Source organism: Anolis sagrei, chromosome 3, assembly GCF_037176765.1.
Source record: "Anolis sagrei isolate rAnoSag1 chromosome 3, rAnoSag1.mat, whole genome shotgun sequence".
Taxonomy (NCBI): domain Eukaryota; kingdom Metazoa; phylum Chordata; class Lepidosauria; order Squamata; family Dactyloidae; genus Anolis; species Anolis sagrei.
The window spans coordinates 173,299,380-173,318,686 of NC_090023.1; the positions used below are offsets into that span (position 1 = coordinate 173,299,380).

The following is a 19,307-nucleotide window of genomic DNA, read 5'->3' on the forward strand; positions in this document are numbered from 1 at the left end:
TCCAGTCCAACCCCCTGCCAAGAAGCAGGAATATTGCATTCAAATCACCCCTGACAGATGGCCATCCAGCCTCTGTTTAAAAGCTTCCAAAGAAGGAGCCTCCACCACATTCCGGGGCAAAGAGTTCCACTGCTGAATGGCTCTCACAGTCAGGAAGTTCTTCCTCATGTTCAGGTGGAATCTCCTCTCTTGTAGTTTGAAGCCATTGTTCCGCGTTCTAGTCTCCAAGGAAGCAGAAAACAAGCTTGCTCCCTCCTCCCTGTGGCTTTTCTCACATATTTATACATGGCTATCATATCTTTTCTCAGCCTTCTCTTCTTCAGGCTAAACATGCCCAGCTCCTTAAGCCGCTCCTCATAGGGCTTGTTCTCCAGACCCTTGATCATTTTAGTCGCCCTCCTCTGGACACATTCCAGCTTGTCAATATCTCTCTTGAATTGTGGTGCCCAGAATTGGACACAATATTCCAGGTATGATCTAACCAAAGCAGAATAGAGGGGTAGCATTACTTCCCTGGACCAAGACACTATGCTCCTATTGATGCAGGCCAAAATCCCATTGGCTTTTTTTGCCACAACATCACATTGTTGGCTCATGTTTAACTTGTTGTCCACGAGGATTCCAAGATCTTTTTCACACGCAGTGCTCTCAAGCCAGGCATCATCATCCCCCATTCTGTATCTTTGCATTTTGTTTTTCCTGCCTAAGTGGAGTATCTTGCATTTGTCCCTGTTGAACTTCATTTTGTTAGTTTTGGCCCATCTCTCTAATCTGTCAAGATCGTTTTGAATCCTGCTCTTGTCCTCTGGAGTATTGGCTATCCCTCCCAATTTGGTGTCGTCAGCAAACTTGATGATCCTGCCTTCTAATCCTTCATCTAAGAGTCATTAATAAATATGTTGAACAGGACCGGGCCCAGGACGGAACCCTATGGCACTCCGCTTGTCACTTCTTTCCAGGATGAAGAGGAAGCACTAGAGTTTGGTATTAGGACCTCAAATCTGTGAATACTCAAGGCCCATTATATACAATCTTAATATATAAAAAGCTTCTGTGTGCCATGAGTAGGCTAAAAACAAACAAACTATGGGGCCAACTGACATCAAATTTGGCCTCCAAACATCTCATACCACAAGGTATGACCAACAATTTAAAAAAACCCCAAAACCGTGAAAATAGCCTTAAAATTCTTAAAAAATACCTTACCACACATGCGCAAAACCATTCTCCGCCCCCTCCTGTGAGAGAGGGGGAAACTAGCAGCCATTTGTAGCAAAGGAGCTGGCCGTCCCTTCTTCAGGAGCCAAGCTGAGAAGCCAGAACAGCCCAGCAAAACTGCTCTGAAAAGCAGCCTTTAAAGCCTCCTCAGAGAGAGAGAGAGTGAGAGAGAGAGAGGGAGGGAGGGAGGGAGTGAGGAAGAGAGAGGGAGAAGGATGGATGGAGGGACAGAAGAAGCAAGCAAGCCTTTTGCATCAGTCAGGCAAGGAAGGCAAAAGGGAAAGGGAAGGGAGTGAGGGAGGGAGGAGGAGCCATGCCAGGAGGAGGCTGCACAGGCCTCGAAAGAGACACAGGGTTCAGTAACAAATCTCATACTCCAGGCCTGGACCTACTTGGGCCCTCCAGGCATTTTGGACTTCTACTCCCATAATTCCTAACAGCCATGCTGTTCTGGCTGTTAGGAATTGCGGGAACTGAAGTCCAAAATGACTGGAGGACATGTTGGCAGGGGACAATCTGGGAGTTGTTGCCCAAGAAAGCATTTTTAAAGCTCTACTCTAGCATTTCTCCTACATAATTACCCTCTGTATGGTTCTTGTATAAACTGGATAGATTTTCTTGTCACAAGAGAAAGTCTTGGACATGCTGACCAGAAAGAGAATGGAAAGAATTTGGTTTGGGTTGTTGTAGATTTTTTCGGATTATATGGCCATGTTCTAGAGGCATTCTTTCCTGACGTTTCGCCTGCATCTATGGCAGGCATCCTCACTACCTCTGAGGATACTTGCCATAGATGCAGGCGAAACATCAGGAGAGAATGCCTCTAGAACATGGCCATATAGCCCGAAAAAAACGACAATAACCAAGTGATTCCGGCCATGAAAGCCTTCGACAATACAGAATTTGGTTCAGTTGACCTTGCCTGACTCTATAACTGTTACAAAAGTTTAATGTGCAGCATCCTCTACATTCCCTCTGTGTTGCTTCATACAACCAAAAGGTATAATAGAATCATAGAATCAAAGAGTTGGAAGAGGCCTCCTGGGCCATCCAGTCCAACCCCCTGCCAAGAAGCAGGAATATTGCATTCAAATCACCTCTGATAGATGGCCATCCAGCCTCTGTTTAAAAGCTTCCAAAGAAGGAGCCTCCACCACACTCCGGGGCAGAGAGTTCCACTGCTAAACGGCTCTCACAGTCAGGAAGTTCTTCCTCATGTTCAGATGGAATCTCCTCTCTTGTAGTTTGAAGCCATTGTTCCATTGTGTCCTAGTCTCCAAGGAAGCAGAAAACAAGCTTGCTCCCTCCTCCCTGTGGTTTCCTCTCACATATTTATACATGGCTATCATATCTCCTCTCAGCCTTCTCTTTTTCAGGCTAAACATGTTCAGCTCCTTAAGCCGCTCCTCAGAGGGCAGGATGACATTTATGTACATTCCTATATTAGATTAGCACAAACCTGTCTCTTTCTTCCTTTCGAATGCAGCTTTCAAAATGTTTCGCATTGGTAACAATATTTTTAGACATGCATCATTTCGCGACATGGTAATTCAGTTTTACTAGCAAACCAGAAGTTAAATCAAACCATACATAAACTGCAATAATAAAATTCATGGGGACATAACATATCTCATAAAATCTTTCATTTATATATTTAAAATATACATGATTTATTGCTGATTTCACAAAGACTCAGGCCCATTCTACACCACTGTATAAAATCCAGATTATCTACTTTGAACTGGAATAACAGGATTTCTTGTTACGTTTGAGGAACACACCTACACATTGCAACTGACACAGTAACAAGCTGTTGCACAGAATTTGGAAAGCTGTGCACTAGAACATATGCTAGAAATGCAGCTAAACAGACCATTTATCATATCAGTAATGTTCTCTACACATAAATGTTATGCAAATAGTAAAATGTCACACATGAAAGAAGTGGAACCCAACACATGTGAAACCAAAATATTTTTAGTGTTCAACTGAGGGCCCTTCCACACAGCCATGTAACTCAGAATATCAAGGCGGAAAATCCCACAAAATCTGCTTTGAACTGGGCTATCTGAGTCCACACTGCTATATATTCTAGTTCAGAACAGAAAATGTGATATTAAATTCAGCTGTGTGGAAGGGGTCTAAGCCTGCAAAGGAATTATTTTAACAACAGGGAAAACTGGGTTCAGCTTACACAATTTTAAGTATTTCATAAAAATTGAAATATTAGGTACAATTCAGAAAGGTTCAAAAATCTCCTAAACTTTCTAGACACCTCAGCTTTGACCAATACATAAATAAGTAGATTTGCTATTCTTATCACTTTCAAGACAGATCTACTCATGAAACAACTACTCAAGTTTTCAGTTGGGTTTTACACTATGAGAAACATATACAGTATCACAAACTTGCTGTACAAGCATGAAACTGACTTATAATTATGGTTTCGACACAATGATTGGCATAAAACTAAGACACCCAATAAGAAATCTGTCCTACTTCATAATGCTTTTGTTGGTCTAAAACAACACTGTGGGTATTATCAATTCAAATCACCGTCTATCTAATAATCTTAGCTGAATAAAACTCAAGAGTTCCACAATATTTAAAACATATTCTATCACCCTGCGATGCATTAATTTTTAAAAGTAAACATTTCCAAGAGGCTGAAATTGCATAAGACGAATGTTAACAGGATTTAAAGATGTCACTTAATTATAGAGTCACAGAGACTTCTTTAGATATTTATATATTGGACTTTCCTTTAAATCCCACTAAGATTAATTGAGCTATTGGTAAGTAGGCTTTGAGAGACTGAGGCCCCTTCTACACTGCAATATAATCCAGATTATCAAAGCAGACAATCCACATTGAACTGGATTATGAGTCTATACTGCCATATAATCCAGTTCAAAGCCTTCGATAAAATATATTTCTAGCTTTGCTCTGACTGCAGCAGCGGTGGTCTTGATGTCAACACCAAGTATCTGTCTTAGGAATGTTGTTTGTGCTTGTTCCAGTATTGGTAGTTTGCTTAGGCCCCAGATGTCAGCTCCATATAGTATCACGGGGACAATTTTTGCTTTGTAAACTTTGATTATCGGGGATAAAGATCCAGGATATTTATGGGACAACAATCTTGCCAGTGTGTTTGAGCGTGCCCTAGTTTTGATCGCACAAGATTGAAAGTGTGCAAGCCATGAGCCTGTCTCTGAGTATACCAAGCCTAGATATGTAAAAGAACTAACCTGTTTTATTCGCTCTGTATCTAGAACCCATTCGTGTCTAGAAGGGCGATTTCCGAACACCATTATTTTTGACTTGGATTTTTGTTTTTGTGGGCATAGGTGTTAAGTTTGCTCAATAATCTTCGTAATTCTATTTATGTATTTGACATCAAAATCATGTCATCTGCGTATAAAAGAGCATTTACATGTCTGTAACCAATTTTTGGCATGTGAACATCCGAGCTGCTGAGGGAATCTGGCAGGTCATTCATATAAATGTTGAGAAGTAAAGGGGCCAATAAGCAGCCTTGTCTTACACCTTTGCAGGAATCTATTCTCTTTGTCAGGGCTCCACTGATTCCCATTCTAACCTGAATATGGTTGTTGGAGTACAGACATTTGATCAGGAGTAGTAATCTGTGGTCTATTCCACGGGCTGTTAATTTTTGCCAGAGGATTTTTCTATTGATGCTGTCAAAAGCTGCTTTTAAATCAATGAAAGCAACATATAACCTGCTCTTTCTTTTGAGAAGTTTGTTAATTAGGTGATTTAATACAAAACAGTTGTCCATGGTGGATCTTCCTGATCTGAAGCTGGCTTGTTCTTCTGTTAAGATTTTGTTTTCATATTCCCATAGTTTTAATTTAGAGAGAAGTACTTTTGAATAAATTTTGGCCACTATATCAATGAGACTAATAGGTCTGTAATTTGTTTGGATCTTTTGTGCATCTTTTTTTGTAAATAGGGATGATTCTTGGGTTCAAAGCAGATAATCAGAATTGCGGGATTGTGGCGCAGCTGGCTCAGTGTCAGCTGCATTAAGATCACTCTGACCAAAAGGTCATGAGTTTGAAGCCAGCCCGGGTTGGAGTGGGTTTCCAACCAATTGTGTGTAGCCTGTTGTCGACCTTTGCAACCCGAAAGACAGTTGCATCTGTCAAGCAGGAAAATTAGGTACCACCTTAAAGTGTGGGGAGGCTAAATTAACTGATTTATGAGGCCATAAAGAAGACTCCAGCAAAGCATTCCAGCAGGGAAGCATGCGGGGAATGCGGAAGTGCTTCATCAGCGTCGCAGATGGACGATGAAAGCGACAGCTCCTCTGGCCTCTGTGTATGTCTGTATATGTTTGTATGTCAAAAATTGGCATTGAATGTTTGCCATATATGTGTACACTGTAATCCGCCCTGAGTCCCCTGCGGAGTGAGAAGGGCGGAGTATAAAAGCTGTAAATAAATAAATAAAATAAATTATATGGTAGTGTAGAAGGGGGCCTGAGTCTATACTATCATATAATCCAGTTCAGAGCAGATAATGTGGGTTTTAGATGGCAGTATAGAAGGAGCCCTCATACAGTTTCCACAGCTGAGTGGGATTTCAACTCTGATCTCCAGTCCTAATCCAGTGCTGAAACCACTGCATGATACTAGCTAAACCTATATCAATATGCTGGTATTCATCGTAAATATATGTGCATCAATATCGTAATTATATGTGCAACTAGTTAAACCTATATCAATATCCTGGTATTCATTGTAATTATATGTGCAACAATGGAAACGTCTCCAGCAACATTTCTTATTGCATCACAACTGACTTGAATGCTGGCAGAATATAGTGCTTTGGTCCCTTGATTCATAGATTTACTCCAAGAAAAATACCAGAATACACTGTTTTTTCTTCTAGTATCCTCAGTGGTTCATTTTGCAATAAACTCAGTGACAAAATATCTGTGCATAGGCACCACCACTCCACACCTGGGCACACTACTGAAAGTCCAGAAAAAGGAGAATGGTTCCACACTGCAATTTGGCCTCTGGGTTTTGTGAACTCTGTATTTTGCATGGTTCGTGATTTTGGCCCTTGCAATTTGTAATGTTGACGTTATTCCTCACGACCAGAAGGCAAGTGTTCAGAGCATTTCCTAAACCAGAAAATGGCTCCGTTTGGCACATGTCTGTTTTGCTGAAAATGACCTGGTGCATAAGGCCTTCTTCTTCTATATGAGATGGACAATAAGGACAGAGAAGCCTGCCCCCAAGGCCAACCCCAGCTGCATGAACACCATCATCAACACCCCTGCTGCCTCTGACAATTCCTTCGGGGTGACTTTGGGGCCGTAGATCATTGACAGCGTAATCAGGTAGCCATTACTGAATCCAAGGAGTGTGGTGAAGACCACTGGATAGATATCATGGGCAAAGATTACCCTTGCACTATGCATCCGTGGTTGATAGTTGCAAAGCATGAAGACTGGTATAAAAATAGTTCTCAGCAGAGCCATAGTAGGCAACAACCAGCTTTTGGGTCCAGGGACTTGGATCCAGGCAGTGATTTGGCGTCCGCACAAGTCAGCAAAGTTGTACAGTAGGAAGCTAGTAAGTGGGGTGAAGTACTTGTCTGTCCACACGCCCCCAGTGACCTTGTTGACTGATTCTATGCTGGATGAGACTGCAGGGAAAATCATGATAGAGATGAAATAGATGTAGAAGACACAGAAGCCCAATGTACTGATGTTCTTCAGGATGGACCACAAGGGAGAGACACTTCCAGTATAGTCTCTATTCAGTGGGAAGTGACTAGTATTGCTTGTTATCACAACCCCTTCCTCCACATAATCAGTAGGTAAGATGTGCGGTGACTGTGTGATGTCCTTCTGTCTTTCTATATAATATCTGCAAAAAGAATCATAGATTGGATGAGACCACGTGGGCTTCTGCCATGCAGGAAAACCACAATCAAAGCAGCATCGACAGATGGCCACCCAGACTGAGATGAGGGTGGAAGAAAGACACTATCTCTCCAACAGACAAACATTAAGACAGCCAAAATAAAAAGTACAAATACTGTGATACCTTGACCAAAGGGTTTAATTTGTTTCATAACCAAGCTCTTATCTCAAAATGATCTTATCTCAAAGCAGTTTTTTCTACTGAAATGCATTGAATGTTATTAATCTCTTCCGAACTCCGAACCTCCCCCCCCCCCCACATATTTCTGTCACGTGTTTTTAAATAAGAAAATGTATTTTATAAATAATAAAATAATGTATAAATGCACATTCACATGAAACAATAAAAAAGAAAGATCAACTTTAAAATGGTAGAACCACACAGTTGTGGTAAGGATGCAAAAAGCACAAAGTGAAGAGGCACATCATTTTCTTCAAACTGTACTCATTTCAGCCTCCCTTCTTCTCTTGCTCTCTCTCTTCATGAAACCAAACATAAAAACCACACAAAATCAACTAACTCTAAGTTCCTCAAAGCAGACAGCAATCTCCCAAAGCAGACAAGAGCAAAGCAGACAGTAATCCCCCAAAGTGGACAAAAGCACGAGGCATGGAGCCATGAGGTACAAGGCATGGAGGCTACTCCCATGAAGCCCTAAAGCCCTGCACTCTGGGACTAGTGCTCCATATGGCGCTAGCTCTTAATTCAAAATGCTGCTTGTATGTCAAGCGATACAAGGGCTATTATTATTAGTCGTGTCAGGAGCGACTTGAGAAACTGCAAGTCGCTTCTGGTGTGAGAGAATTGGCCGCCTGCAAGGACGTTGCCCAGGAGACGCCCGGATGATTTGATGTTTTTATCATCCTTGTGGGAGGCTTCTCTCATGTCCCCGCATGAGGAGCTGGAGCTGATAGAGGGAGCTCATCTGCCTCTCCCCGGATTCGAACCTGCGACCTGTCGGTCTTCAGTCCTGCCGGCACAGGGCTTTAACCCACTGCGCCACCGGGGGCTCCTTGATACAAGGGCTGAGCAACAGCTTTTAACTCAACTTGCTCATAAATTGGGATGCTCTTAAGTTGAGGTTCCACCGTAGTTATCATTATTACTACCATCAGGTTCCAAAAAGACTCTTCATTAAAGCCAGCAAGTACTACTCTACACTTGGCCATCCACATTTGTGGGTTTAACTTTTGCAGATCAGATTATTAGTGTATTAGATTAATAGGTTCTCAATGGTCAGTATAACTCTATGGTCAATATCTGTCAGAAGATGATCTCAGAGTCATGCTGGAGAATCTACAAACTCTTTGAAAGAACACTTTTTTAGATCAGCGGTTCTCAACCTTTAATTCTCTGGGTGTTTTAGACTTCTACTCTCAGTGGTTGAGAACCACTGTGCTAGATACCCATGTGTCCTCCAGCATGGCTCTATGACAGGTCTGCACAGCTTGTGTTCCTTCAGGTGTTTGGGACTCCAAGTTCCAAAAGCCCTAGCTGAATTGTTCAATGGTCAGGAATTCTGGGAGCTGAAGTCCGAAATACCTGGAGGGCCACAGGTTATGCAGGACTGCTCTATGTTCAACTTCCACTTGGAGCTTAGAACTACTTAGAACAGTGGTCCTCAAACTAAGGCCCGGGGGTCAGATACGTATCCTGTCCTCAACTTGGCACGTTCCAGAACAGTTGGGCGACATCTCCCATCATCCCCAGTAACATGACCATTGGTCACTGGCCATGTGACTTGGGGATAAATTGGGCATTTGCCCAAGACATTTGGAAAGCATCAAGTTAGAGAGTGCCAATACGGCCCTCCAAGGCTCCAGTGTGCCTTCAGTGGATGAATGAACAATAACGCCCTGACATGACCTACCTCTGTAAAACGGCCCTCGGTAGCACTTTATTTTACTTGTTAGTGCAATCACAACCTACTCTATCTCTCGGATTTTCTGTCCAGACACATTACATTGCTTTCTCACCAGTGTTTTAAAATTTTAATCTATTTAAATCGGCCCACCCAATGTAATCACTTTCTGATATGTGTAATGTGGGTTTGTATTTCATTTCATTTCATTTCATTTTGCTGTGTTCTGTTGTATATTGTTTTTGTATTGCTGGGCTTGGCCTTATGTAAGCCGCCCCGAGTCCCCTTGGGGAGACGGTGGCAGGGTATAAATAAAGATTATTATTATTATTATTATTATTATTATTATTATTATTATTTACCTGGCCCTCGCTCAGGGTCAACCTAAGTCTGAAACGACTTGAAAGCACACAACAACAACAACGCTATCTCATCAGGCAAAAGCAGGCCCACACTTCCCATTGAAATACTAATAAGTTTATATTTGTTAAAATTGTTCTTCATTTTAATTATTGTATTTTTAAGCATTTTTGCACTATAAATAAGATATGTGCAGTGTGCATAGGAATTCATTCTTTTTTTTTTTCAAATTATAATCCGGTCCTCCAACAGTTTGAGGGACTGTGACCTGGCCCTCTGTTTAAAAAGTTTGTGAACCCCTGACTTTGAGGATATGCTCTTGGGTTAGAATAGTAGCATTTTCTTATTTGAAGTTTTCACTTTCACAGGGGGTGTGCACCACAATCTGCATGAAAGTGGAGAGGCTTAGACCATAATGTCAACCATATATCCTGTCTGTTTTTGCATTTGACAGGCTCTCTAGGTTAAAGAGTTTACTTTTCCCTGTATCCCGTCCTAGCTAGCATGGTCAAGAAAGCTGAGCAATTCTTGGAGATCTACTCCAGAAAAGGTAACCTCTCCAAGCTCTTCTAAATTGCACAGTTAATCCAAAGTCAGAAATCTTGATTTGGAAATAGCAAAACAGAGAAGCAATGAATACAGAGCATAAAAAGAGAGAAGCTGCAGGAAAAGGCAGGCTCGTGGCATCCTGAGAGAGATGCTTTGGAACGAAGCCATTAAGGCACACGCTGAGTCCTGACCTGCTGGCCTGACAAGATTTACCTGGCATACTCCAGTTTAGGAAGGATCAAGTACATCCCAATGCACACAATAATGAAGACGTCTGCTGTCAGGAAGTAGGCCAAAGCACTGTCTGTAACTTCAGAGGCTGCTGCCAGGTCCATCACTGATGCGACAGCACTCAATGTGCCTCCCATGGCCTGACCTATATGACAAGGATGGTAAAAAAAGGAGGGTGGGGAGAAAAGAGGACCAAAGTCAGGGAATGGTGAAATAAGCATCAGCCTCTGCTGGCTTAGTCTGAGGAAGGCAGTTTGAGCTGAGAGCTGCTCTGAAGCCAAGTAAGAGAAGCTGAAATTGAGGTGCAAGAGAGTGAAGCAGCCAACAGATGCTATATCTACACTAGAGAATCAATACAGTTTGACACCACTTGAACTGCTATGATTCAATGCTAAGGAATCCTAGTAGCAGTTTGGTGAGCCACCAGGGCTAAAGACTATGTCAAGCTACTACTCCCAGGATTCCATAGCATTACACCACCACAGTTAAAGTGCTGTTAAACTGCATTAATTCTACAGTGTAGATCCACTGAGAGCCTGGCGTTCCATTGCATTTCTAATATAGCATTTCTAATACATATTGCATTTCTACATAGCCCTCTAGCATTGCGTTGGAATGTTGACAGTAGGCTTGGTTGATCCCCAAAAAGTGGTTCAAACCCCGTTTTGGATGTAGGGGGCGCTGGTGGTTCAATTCTAAAGTCAATTCTGATTTTCACAGAATTTTTTTTCAAAACTTTTCGAAACTTCCAAGAATTCCGAATCATTTTGTTCATGGGTTGAAAGTGTTATTTCTTGTTTCATTGGGTGGTCTTTACTTTGAAAGTGGTTGTTTTACTCCAAAAGCGGGGAAAAGAAAGGGGAGGAAATTTCTTCCTTCTCTGGTTTAAAACTGGCTTGAGCTGAGACCAGGAAATTCCTTCCTCCTCTGGTTTAAAACTGGCTTCTCTGGCTTGAGCTGAGGCAAGGGACCAGAAGCAGGGAAAAGCAAACGGAGGAAATTCCTTCCTTCTTTGGTTTAAAACTGGCTTCTCTGGCTTTAAAACTGGCTTCTCTGGCTTGAGCCGAGGCCAGGAAATTCCTTCCTTTTCTGGTTTAAAACTGGCTTCTCTTGCTTAAGCCAAGGCCAGAGACCAGGAGCGGGGAAAAGCAAGCAGAGGAAATTCCATCCTTCTCTGGTTTAAAACTGGCTTCTCTGGTTTGAGATGAGGCCTGGTAATTCCTTCCTTCTCTGGTTTAAAACTGGCTTCTCTGGCTTGATCCGAGGCCAAGGACCAGAAGCGGAGGAAAGCTAAAACATACACAACAGAAACAGTCTTCCTTCAGATTGAAGTCCTTGGCTATGCATAGTACAGGGCACCAGTCCAACTTATAAGAGTGGCTGAAAACTCCAGAACATTGTTGGAAACTAAAGATGTTATCAATTATTTCATAGCATTTCCACTGCCAAAGACTCACTTCCTGAGTCGTAACAAAAATGGCAGAAAAAGCTTCGGAAGGACAGACACTTCCAGTTTTTTTAAAAAGCTTCGATATCACTTTGAAAAGGTAATTTTACACAAGATTATTACGAGCAACAAGTTATCTGAGCGATTCTATCCATGTCTAGTTGACAGTATATCTGCCTTTGGTTTTGTCCTAGAATTTGGTCAAAAGTCCTTTTGGGGTCTATCTCTACCAGTGTAGTCCAGGAAAAAAAAACCAATTTCTTGAACTTTTCCCCAAGCACCTTCCCACTGCTGCAAACTGGACATATCTTTTCATCCTGTCGACCTCTAAATTCACTTGCGAGATTGTGGTTAAGTAACTGTGGTCGCCCCCCTCTGGGGAAGTTTGGATTTGCTTATGAACATACACAAAGAATTCCTACATTTGAGGGGTCAATAGCAATATATATTTAAAGCTAAGATGAACAAAAAGCATGTTTAGGGGAAGAGGTTAATCAAATCTGGAACATGGCCATACTGCCCGAAAAACTTACAGCAACCCACAAACCTGTACATGTCTTTGGAAACTTCCTTGGGTTACCATTCTGGGAGAAAGGTAGCATATTAATTAATTAAATATAAATAAATTTAGTGTTGGCACAACTGACTTATCACTATCAAAGAACCCTACCCTCCAGATGGGCAAGTTGCTTTTGAATTATTATTTTTATCTTTTGAGAATTTCAAAAATAGTTTTTGAGGCAGTTTGAAGGGAATTATTCTTCAGAAAGACAATGCACATTTTCTTGTTGCATGAAAAAATAGGCTTTCATTGGTTAAATCTTGACAACTCTAAGCCTTTGGCAAACAGGGAAACAACAGCAATAGGCTCCGATTTATCGTGGTTAAATAACTACCACAACTAAGTCTTGGAAAGGTTGCTTCTTTGAACCATAAATTCCAGAATCCCACTGCCAGCATGGAAACTTGCAAATATATCCTCCTATTGATGGTTTAAACTTAATTGTTATAGCTCACATTACACAAACTAGGTCATTTTTAAAATACTAATTCTGGAAAGTAGTTTTTCAAACATCTTGTGAGCAATGTTTTCTTCCCTCCCATCTTTATTTCCTGACACTTCATTTTTCTACATGGTGCAGGGTTCTTTCACATATGGTGCGTTTTTCTCCCACTTCTGCATTGAAAAAAATAACTAACATTATAAATGATCTCATAGTTTGTAAATGTGAGGTTTCTATAATAAGGACTGTGGTGAGGACTTCCACGATGGCTCAACCCCTAATAATATCCTTTGCTGTGGCCCAGAACATTAAAAACCTGAAATCTTTGCATAGTTTTGCCTCTCGCTTGCTCCACCCTGCCTTCCTTCTAGCTTCAAATATATTTCTAGTGTTAATATCACCTAACAAACCTCGAGGGGCCTCATCATTCATAGCTGCAAACATGGAACTCATCAGTTATGGAAATGAATGCTAATGCAGAATATAAAATGAGACAATGCAAAGTTTTGTATTTTTCCTGAGACACAAACAAACATGGAGCTGAATGCAGATGTTTTCTTTTTATCAAAAAAACTGAAGTTTAGTTCCTCAACAGAGATGTCACAAGACAAGACTTTTAAGAAGAATACTGAACCAAGAGAATGGGTGAATCCAGGATAAAATGACAAGTCAGCTCACTTTGACTGTTGGTTTCTCCTCAAGCTTCCTTCTTCAAACATCCCACGGTTTTTAAAATTTTAAACGCCAGCTTGCATTTGTCTTTATTAAGAGGGAACTCAATGGTCATGTGAGTATGAGCGGTCAAAACCTTATGCCCGAAGACAACCCACGCACCATGCTCATAAACATAACTACAGCACTCAGCAGTTTTATTTACTAAACTAGCTGTACCTGCCACGCGTTGCTGTGGCCAACCTTCCCTCCCTTTTTCTCTCTTTCCTTCCCTCTTTCCTTCCTTTCCTCTTTTTCTTTCCCTATTTCTCTTCTTCCATCTCTACCTGTTTCTTTCCCCACTTTCTTTGCTCTTTGTACATCCTTCCTTCTCTCCTTCCTTCCTTACTTCCTTCCTTCCATCCATCCATCCATCCATCCCTATCTTTCGTTCCTTCTCTCCTTCCTTCGCTCTCTTTTTCCTTTCACTTTTTCATTTCCTTCTCTCCTTCCTTGCTTCTCTACCTTTCTTTCTTTCCTTCCTTCTTTCCCTCCCTCCCTCCCCCCTTTTCCTCCTTCATTCCTTCCCTCTTTCCCTCCCTGAGTGTCCCATTTAATATTGTATTTATATCTTACACAGAAAGAAGGAAGGAAGAAGGAAGGAAGGAGGGAAAGGAAGGAAGGAAAAAGGGAGGGAAGGAAGGAGGGAAGGAAGTAAAATAAAGAAGGAGGGACAGGAAGGAAGGAAGGAAGGAAGGAGAATGAAGGAAGAAGGAAAGGAAGGAGGGTGTGAAGAAAGGAAAGAGGGAAGGAAATGAAGGGGAAGGAAATAAAGAAAGGGAAAGAAGGAGGAAAGGAAGGGAGGGAAGAAGGAAAAGAAAAAAAAGGAAGAAGGAAGGAGGGAAAGAAGGAAGGAGAGGAAGGAAAGAAGGGAAGGGAGTGAGGGAGAGAAGGAAGGTCCTTCACTCAAGCACTGTCGACCTCCCTCAACTCCTCCTCCTCCTCCTCCCCTTCTTCCTTGCCTAGGGGCTCTGCTGCTGCCGGTGCCACTCGTCCGGCCCTTCCTCTTCCAATAGGGAAAGGAGAAGGAGACTGCCCTCCTGACATAGCAGGGAAGGAGAAGGGGCGCTATGCGGCAAGCCTCCACCTCCACTCCCATGGTGCCCACTCTCTCTTATGTGTGTGTGTGTGTGTGGCCGTGCACGCATGCCTGGCTCCTCATGCTTTAATGGCTGGCTGTTTCCCCGTGAGGAGGAGGGGGTGTGGCCATGGGTCTCTTTCTGGGTATGCAGTTTCTCCTTTGTGGACATGCAGTTTAGAAATCCTTTCTGCTTTTTATTTCTTTTTTTTTTGTTTGAGTGAAGGACATACATTGGGTTGATAGGTGTATCGTGTTCAAATTTGATGTCAATTCTCCCAGTGGTTTTTGAGTTCTGTTAATCCCACAAACGAACATTACATTTTTATTTATATAGATTGTCAGTTTAGATGTCATTGTTTTAAATCCGGGAAGCTGCTTTGGATTCCATGTCCGTAGAAAGGTAGGTATAAAGTAAATTTTAAAAATAACCTGAAATCAATGCCTGGGAATTCCTCATTGGGAAACATCCTGAAAGTCCAAAGATGCTACTGCTGAAGACTGTAGCAGCGCTGCTGCTGATAACCACGCAAAGGATGATGAGGATAAAAAACCACGGAGTCCAAGCAGAGGTGTCCACTTTGACCAATGCTGTGATCACCATCAAAACCACTAACATGGTGACCAAGGAGGACAGAATGCGTACGCTGACAGAGACCCTGAAAGGAGGAGAAAAAACAATTATTAACATGTGTGTTTTGAACAAGAGACAATATCAGAGGGCAGCCTTGTAAAGAAATGGAAACAGAAAGAAAGAAGTGAAATCCTAAGCAATGGGACAGCAGGGAAATAAAAGCAATATTGGGGGAGACACACTGGAAGGCTGGATCTATACTGCCATATATTCCAGGGTCTGATCCCAGATTATCTGCTTTGAATTTGATTATATGAGTCTACACTCCCAGACAGGAATGTAGCTGGGGGGGGGGGGGGGGAGGCTTTAGGGGCTTTAGCCCCCCCCCCCCCCCGAAAATCTCAGGGTGGATTGTTGAAGGCTTTCATGGCCGGAATCACTGGGTTGTTGTAGGTTTTTGGCCATGTTCTAGAGGCATTTTCTCCTGATGTTTCGCCTGCATCTATGGCAAGCATCCTCAGAGGTAGTGAGGTCTGTTGGAAGTAGGAAAATGAGTTATATATCTGTGGAATGACCAGGGTGGGACAAAGGACTTTTGTCTACTGGAGCTAGGTGTGAATGTTTCAACTGACCACCTTGATTAGCATTTAATGGCTTGGAAGTGCCTGGGGGAATCCTTTATTGAGAGGTTATTTGATGTGCCTGATTGTTTACTCTGTTGTTTTGCTGTTGTAATTTTTGAGTTTTTTTTAATACTGATAGCCAGATTTTGTTCATTTTCATGGTTTCTTCCTTTCTGTTAAAATTGTCCACATGCTTGTGGATTTCAATGGCTTCTCTGTGTAGTCTGACATGGTGGTTGTGAGAGTGGTCCAGCATTTCTGTGTTCTCAAATAAAATGTTGTGTCCAGGTTGGTTCATCAGGTGCTCTGCTATGGCTGACTTCTCTGGCTGAAGTAGTCTGCAGTGCCTTTCATGTTCCTTGATTCGTGTTTGGGCAATGCTGCGTTTGGTGGTCCCTATGCAGACTTGACCACAGCTGCATGGTATACGGTAGACTCCTGCAGAGGTGAGAGGACCCCTCTTGTCCTTTGCTGAACGTAGCATTTGTTGGATTTTCTTGGTGGGTCTGTAGGTGGTTTGTATGTTGTGTTTCCTCAAAAAGATGAAGATCCACCCAGAGGAAAAGTGTTCTTGCCATACAACAAGGGAACCACTGACCACATAGGGAAGCTGATGAGGAAACACAACATACAAACCATCATAGATGCAGGGGAAACGTCAGGAGAAAATGCCTCTAGAACATGGCCATATAGCCCGGAAAAACCTACAACAACCCATTCTCAGGGTGGCCTTACTGGTACGTGAGGATTCACTCATACAGAACATTACTGAAAGGTTCATGTCAAATGAAGATATTTTAACCAGTTTCTAGGTTCTCCTCCTTGGGTTTTTAGGTCTAGACAAAATTCATCCTATGGAACAACTGTCAGAATACTTTGAAAATGACGCAGCACTTGTTTCCATCAAGGCTGAGTACATAATGTGGTGTAATATTACACCATCAATTAAGAAAGATACTGAGGCACTTAAAGTGTTGGAACTGTGTGACAAAACCTACTATCAGTCAATAAATTTCCTTTTGACTGTGTTAGCTACTCTATCAGTAATGACATGAAGTGTGGAAATATCATTTTCAACTATGAAGAGAGTGAAAAGTGTATCTAGAAGTTTAATGACAGACCAGAGACTTAGTGGACTAGCAATAATTTCCATCCATCAGGACATCACTATCAAACCAGAAAAAGCAATTGACAAAATGGCCAGAGAGAAGAAAAGAAAACTGTTGCTGTAAAGTAAAAAAATAAGTCAAAAAGTATTCTAAACACCATCGGGACCACATTAAGTCCACGAATCCTGACGAATGGATTTTCTTCTACCATACTTGTACAGCGTCACCCTTAATGCTTTCATACAGTCGCTGCACACGGCAGGGACGCGGCCACTGCCATTTTTGAGCTCCCCCCACAATATGCAGCAACCACAGATTCTCCAATTCGGATTGGAAGTTTCAGCACCCGCTCTATAAGGCGACTCCCAGCGTATAAGACTACTCCTGCATATAAGATGACTACCATGCATAAAGCTACTCCAGCGTATAAGATGACTCCCACGTATAACATGACCCCCTGACTTTTGAATAGATTTTCTTGGGTTAAAAAGTAGTCTTATACGTCAGAATATACGGTACCTATTTAAGAATCTTTTGAGGCAACCGCAAAGTTTAAGCTGTTGTCCCTGGAAAAGATACATAAGAAAACACTGCTAGGAAAATTAGGATTGAGCCTTTGGGATTGCAAGCCCTCCAACCCCCAAAATCCTTCTGGTCATATGACCCTGGCCACTTCCAAGCCTGTAAATCATCATACTATCAAACATAACATAGGAGTAGCTAGTGGCATGTCTGCAGGCAGGCTTCAGCATTACAACAGTTAAATTCTGAAGCAACACATTACAGTGCCTCAAAACAATCTGCGTACAGGAAATTAAATGTTCTTTCTAACAAATTGAAACTTCCTTATTTCTATGCTGACTGTTGTGAAAGAGTTGTCTGTTCTTCAGTTTGGCCAAGTTTAATATTAACTTTTATATAATTATAAAGTTTGTGCTTCTCTGTGTATGTGTTTTTGTGAGTTTGGAATATGGATTTTTTTCCAAGTTCCCTAACATTGCTATAGTCTTAGATCATGAGCAGCCAAGTTATGCCTACTCTACTGCTAATGTGGATAGTTTTTGAGGAGTCAAGAATCTAGGGAGATGGAACCAACTTCTTGGCTCCTTGGGGATGCCAGAGCAATTTACAAAGAATGCAGCACAAGAATATAAGAAGTCTGGGGAGGGGGGAAAATCACAAAAAACATAGAGCAATGGTTCTCAACCTTCCTAATGCTGCAACCCCTTATTACAGTTCCTCATGTTGTGTTGACATCCAACCATAAAATAATTTTCGTTGCTATTTCATAACTGTATTTTTTTTACGGTTATCAATTATAATGTAAATATCTGATGTATTTTCATTCACTTGACCAAATTTGGCACAAATACCCGATGGGATTCATAGTTCATCTACAATCAAAGAGCATTCTGAACCCCACCAACGATGGAATCGAACCAATCTTGGCACACAGAACTCCCATGACCAACAGAAAAAATTGGAAGGGTTTGGTGGGCATTGATCTTGAGTTTTGGAGTTATAGTTCACCTACATCCAGAGAGAACTGTTGACTCAAACAATGATGGATCATGACCAACTTGGCACGAATATTCAATATGCCCAAATGTGAACACTGGTGGAGTTTGGGGGGAAAATAGACCTTAACATTTGGGAGTTGTAGTTGCTGTGGGATGTATAGTTCACCTACAATCAAAGAGCATTCTGAACCGCACAAATGACAGAATTGGGTCAAACTTCCCACACTGAAAGCCCATGACCACTAGAAAATACTTTGTTTTCTGGTGGTCTTTGGCGACCCCCAGGGATCCCGACCCCCAGGTTGAGAAACACTGACATAGAGCTTAAAATATGTTTTATTTGAAATCAAACAACACAGATATTGCTTTTCATTGATTCAATCTTTCTACAAACCAAAGTGGAAATGTGCTAAAAGGAAATCACAACAACAATAAGCAACAGCAACAAGGACAGAATCTGCTGGGGGAATACTGCAACCTAGTGAACGGCAATGGCATGATTACATGATAATTAGCTGCCTGAGTAGGAAAGTTACTTATTATAGACACTGATGGTTTGATCATCTCCTCCCTTCAGCTCAAAAGGCAGAGAAAGAAAAAGGGGAAGACTGAACAAAGGATCAGTCTTCTGTTTCTTCTTTGGGGATGTGACCCTGGTTTTAAGCATGCCTTTCATGACATACATCCTCCTCTTAAGGGACTCCGGGTGAGATATACTTCCTGCCAACTAACTGCGCAGCTTAGAAATGTTGCCTGCCTGACTCAGGGACTCCTGACAAATACAACCTGTTCTACACAGAACACGTTGAAAGAGACACTCCAAGCAAACTAAGTGAATTATGGCTGGACGAACAGGAGAACTGGTTAACACTTTCATTCCTTGCATTCACTGCTTGGTTTCTTCCTCCCTTTCTTGTCCTCTTCAATGTCACCTTTGCCCACGCAGGCATGAAATCTGTCTCAGAAGCACTCTCGTATTTTAGCCGCCATCGGTGCCCTTAACAAGGGTGGAGTACAGCGCAGCTATAACACCCTTTGGAAGCAACCGAACTACAGGGAACT

The 19,307-nt window shown here is 41.9% G+C and overlaps 1 protein-coding gene across 1 annotated transcript in view; it reads right to left on the reverse strand.

Moving 5' to 3' along the window:
• Positions 1-2,814: 2,814 nt before the first annotated feature.
• SLC29A3 (solute carrier family 29 member 3) overlaps positions 2,815-19,307 on the reverse strand; it is a 67,091-nt gene continuing 50,598 nt past the window's right edge. Inside the window, exons 4-6 of the mRNA XM_060768854.2 lie at positions 14,852-15,078; positions 10,162-10,324; positions 2,815-7,121 (exon numbers count right to left, since the gene is read on the reverse strand). Of these exons, the coding sequence (XP_060624837.2) occupies positions 6,446-7,121; positions 10,162-10,324; positions 14,852-15,078 (1,066 nt within the window). The 3' untranslated portion in view covers positions 2,815-6,445. The remainder of the gene's footprint in view (positions 7,122-10,161; positions 10,325-14,851; positions 15,079-19,307) is intronic.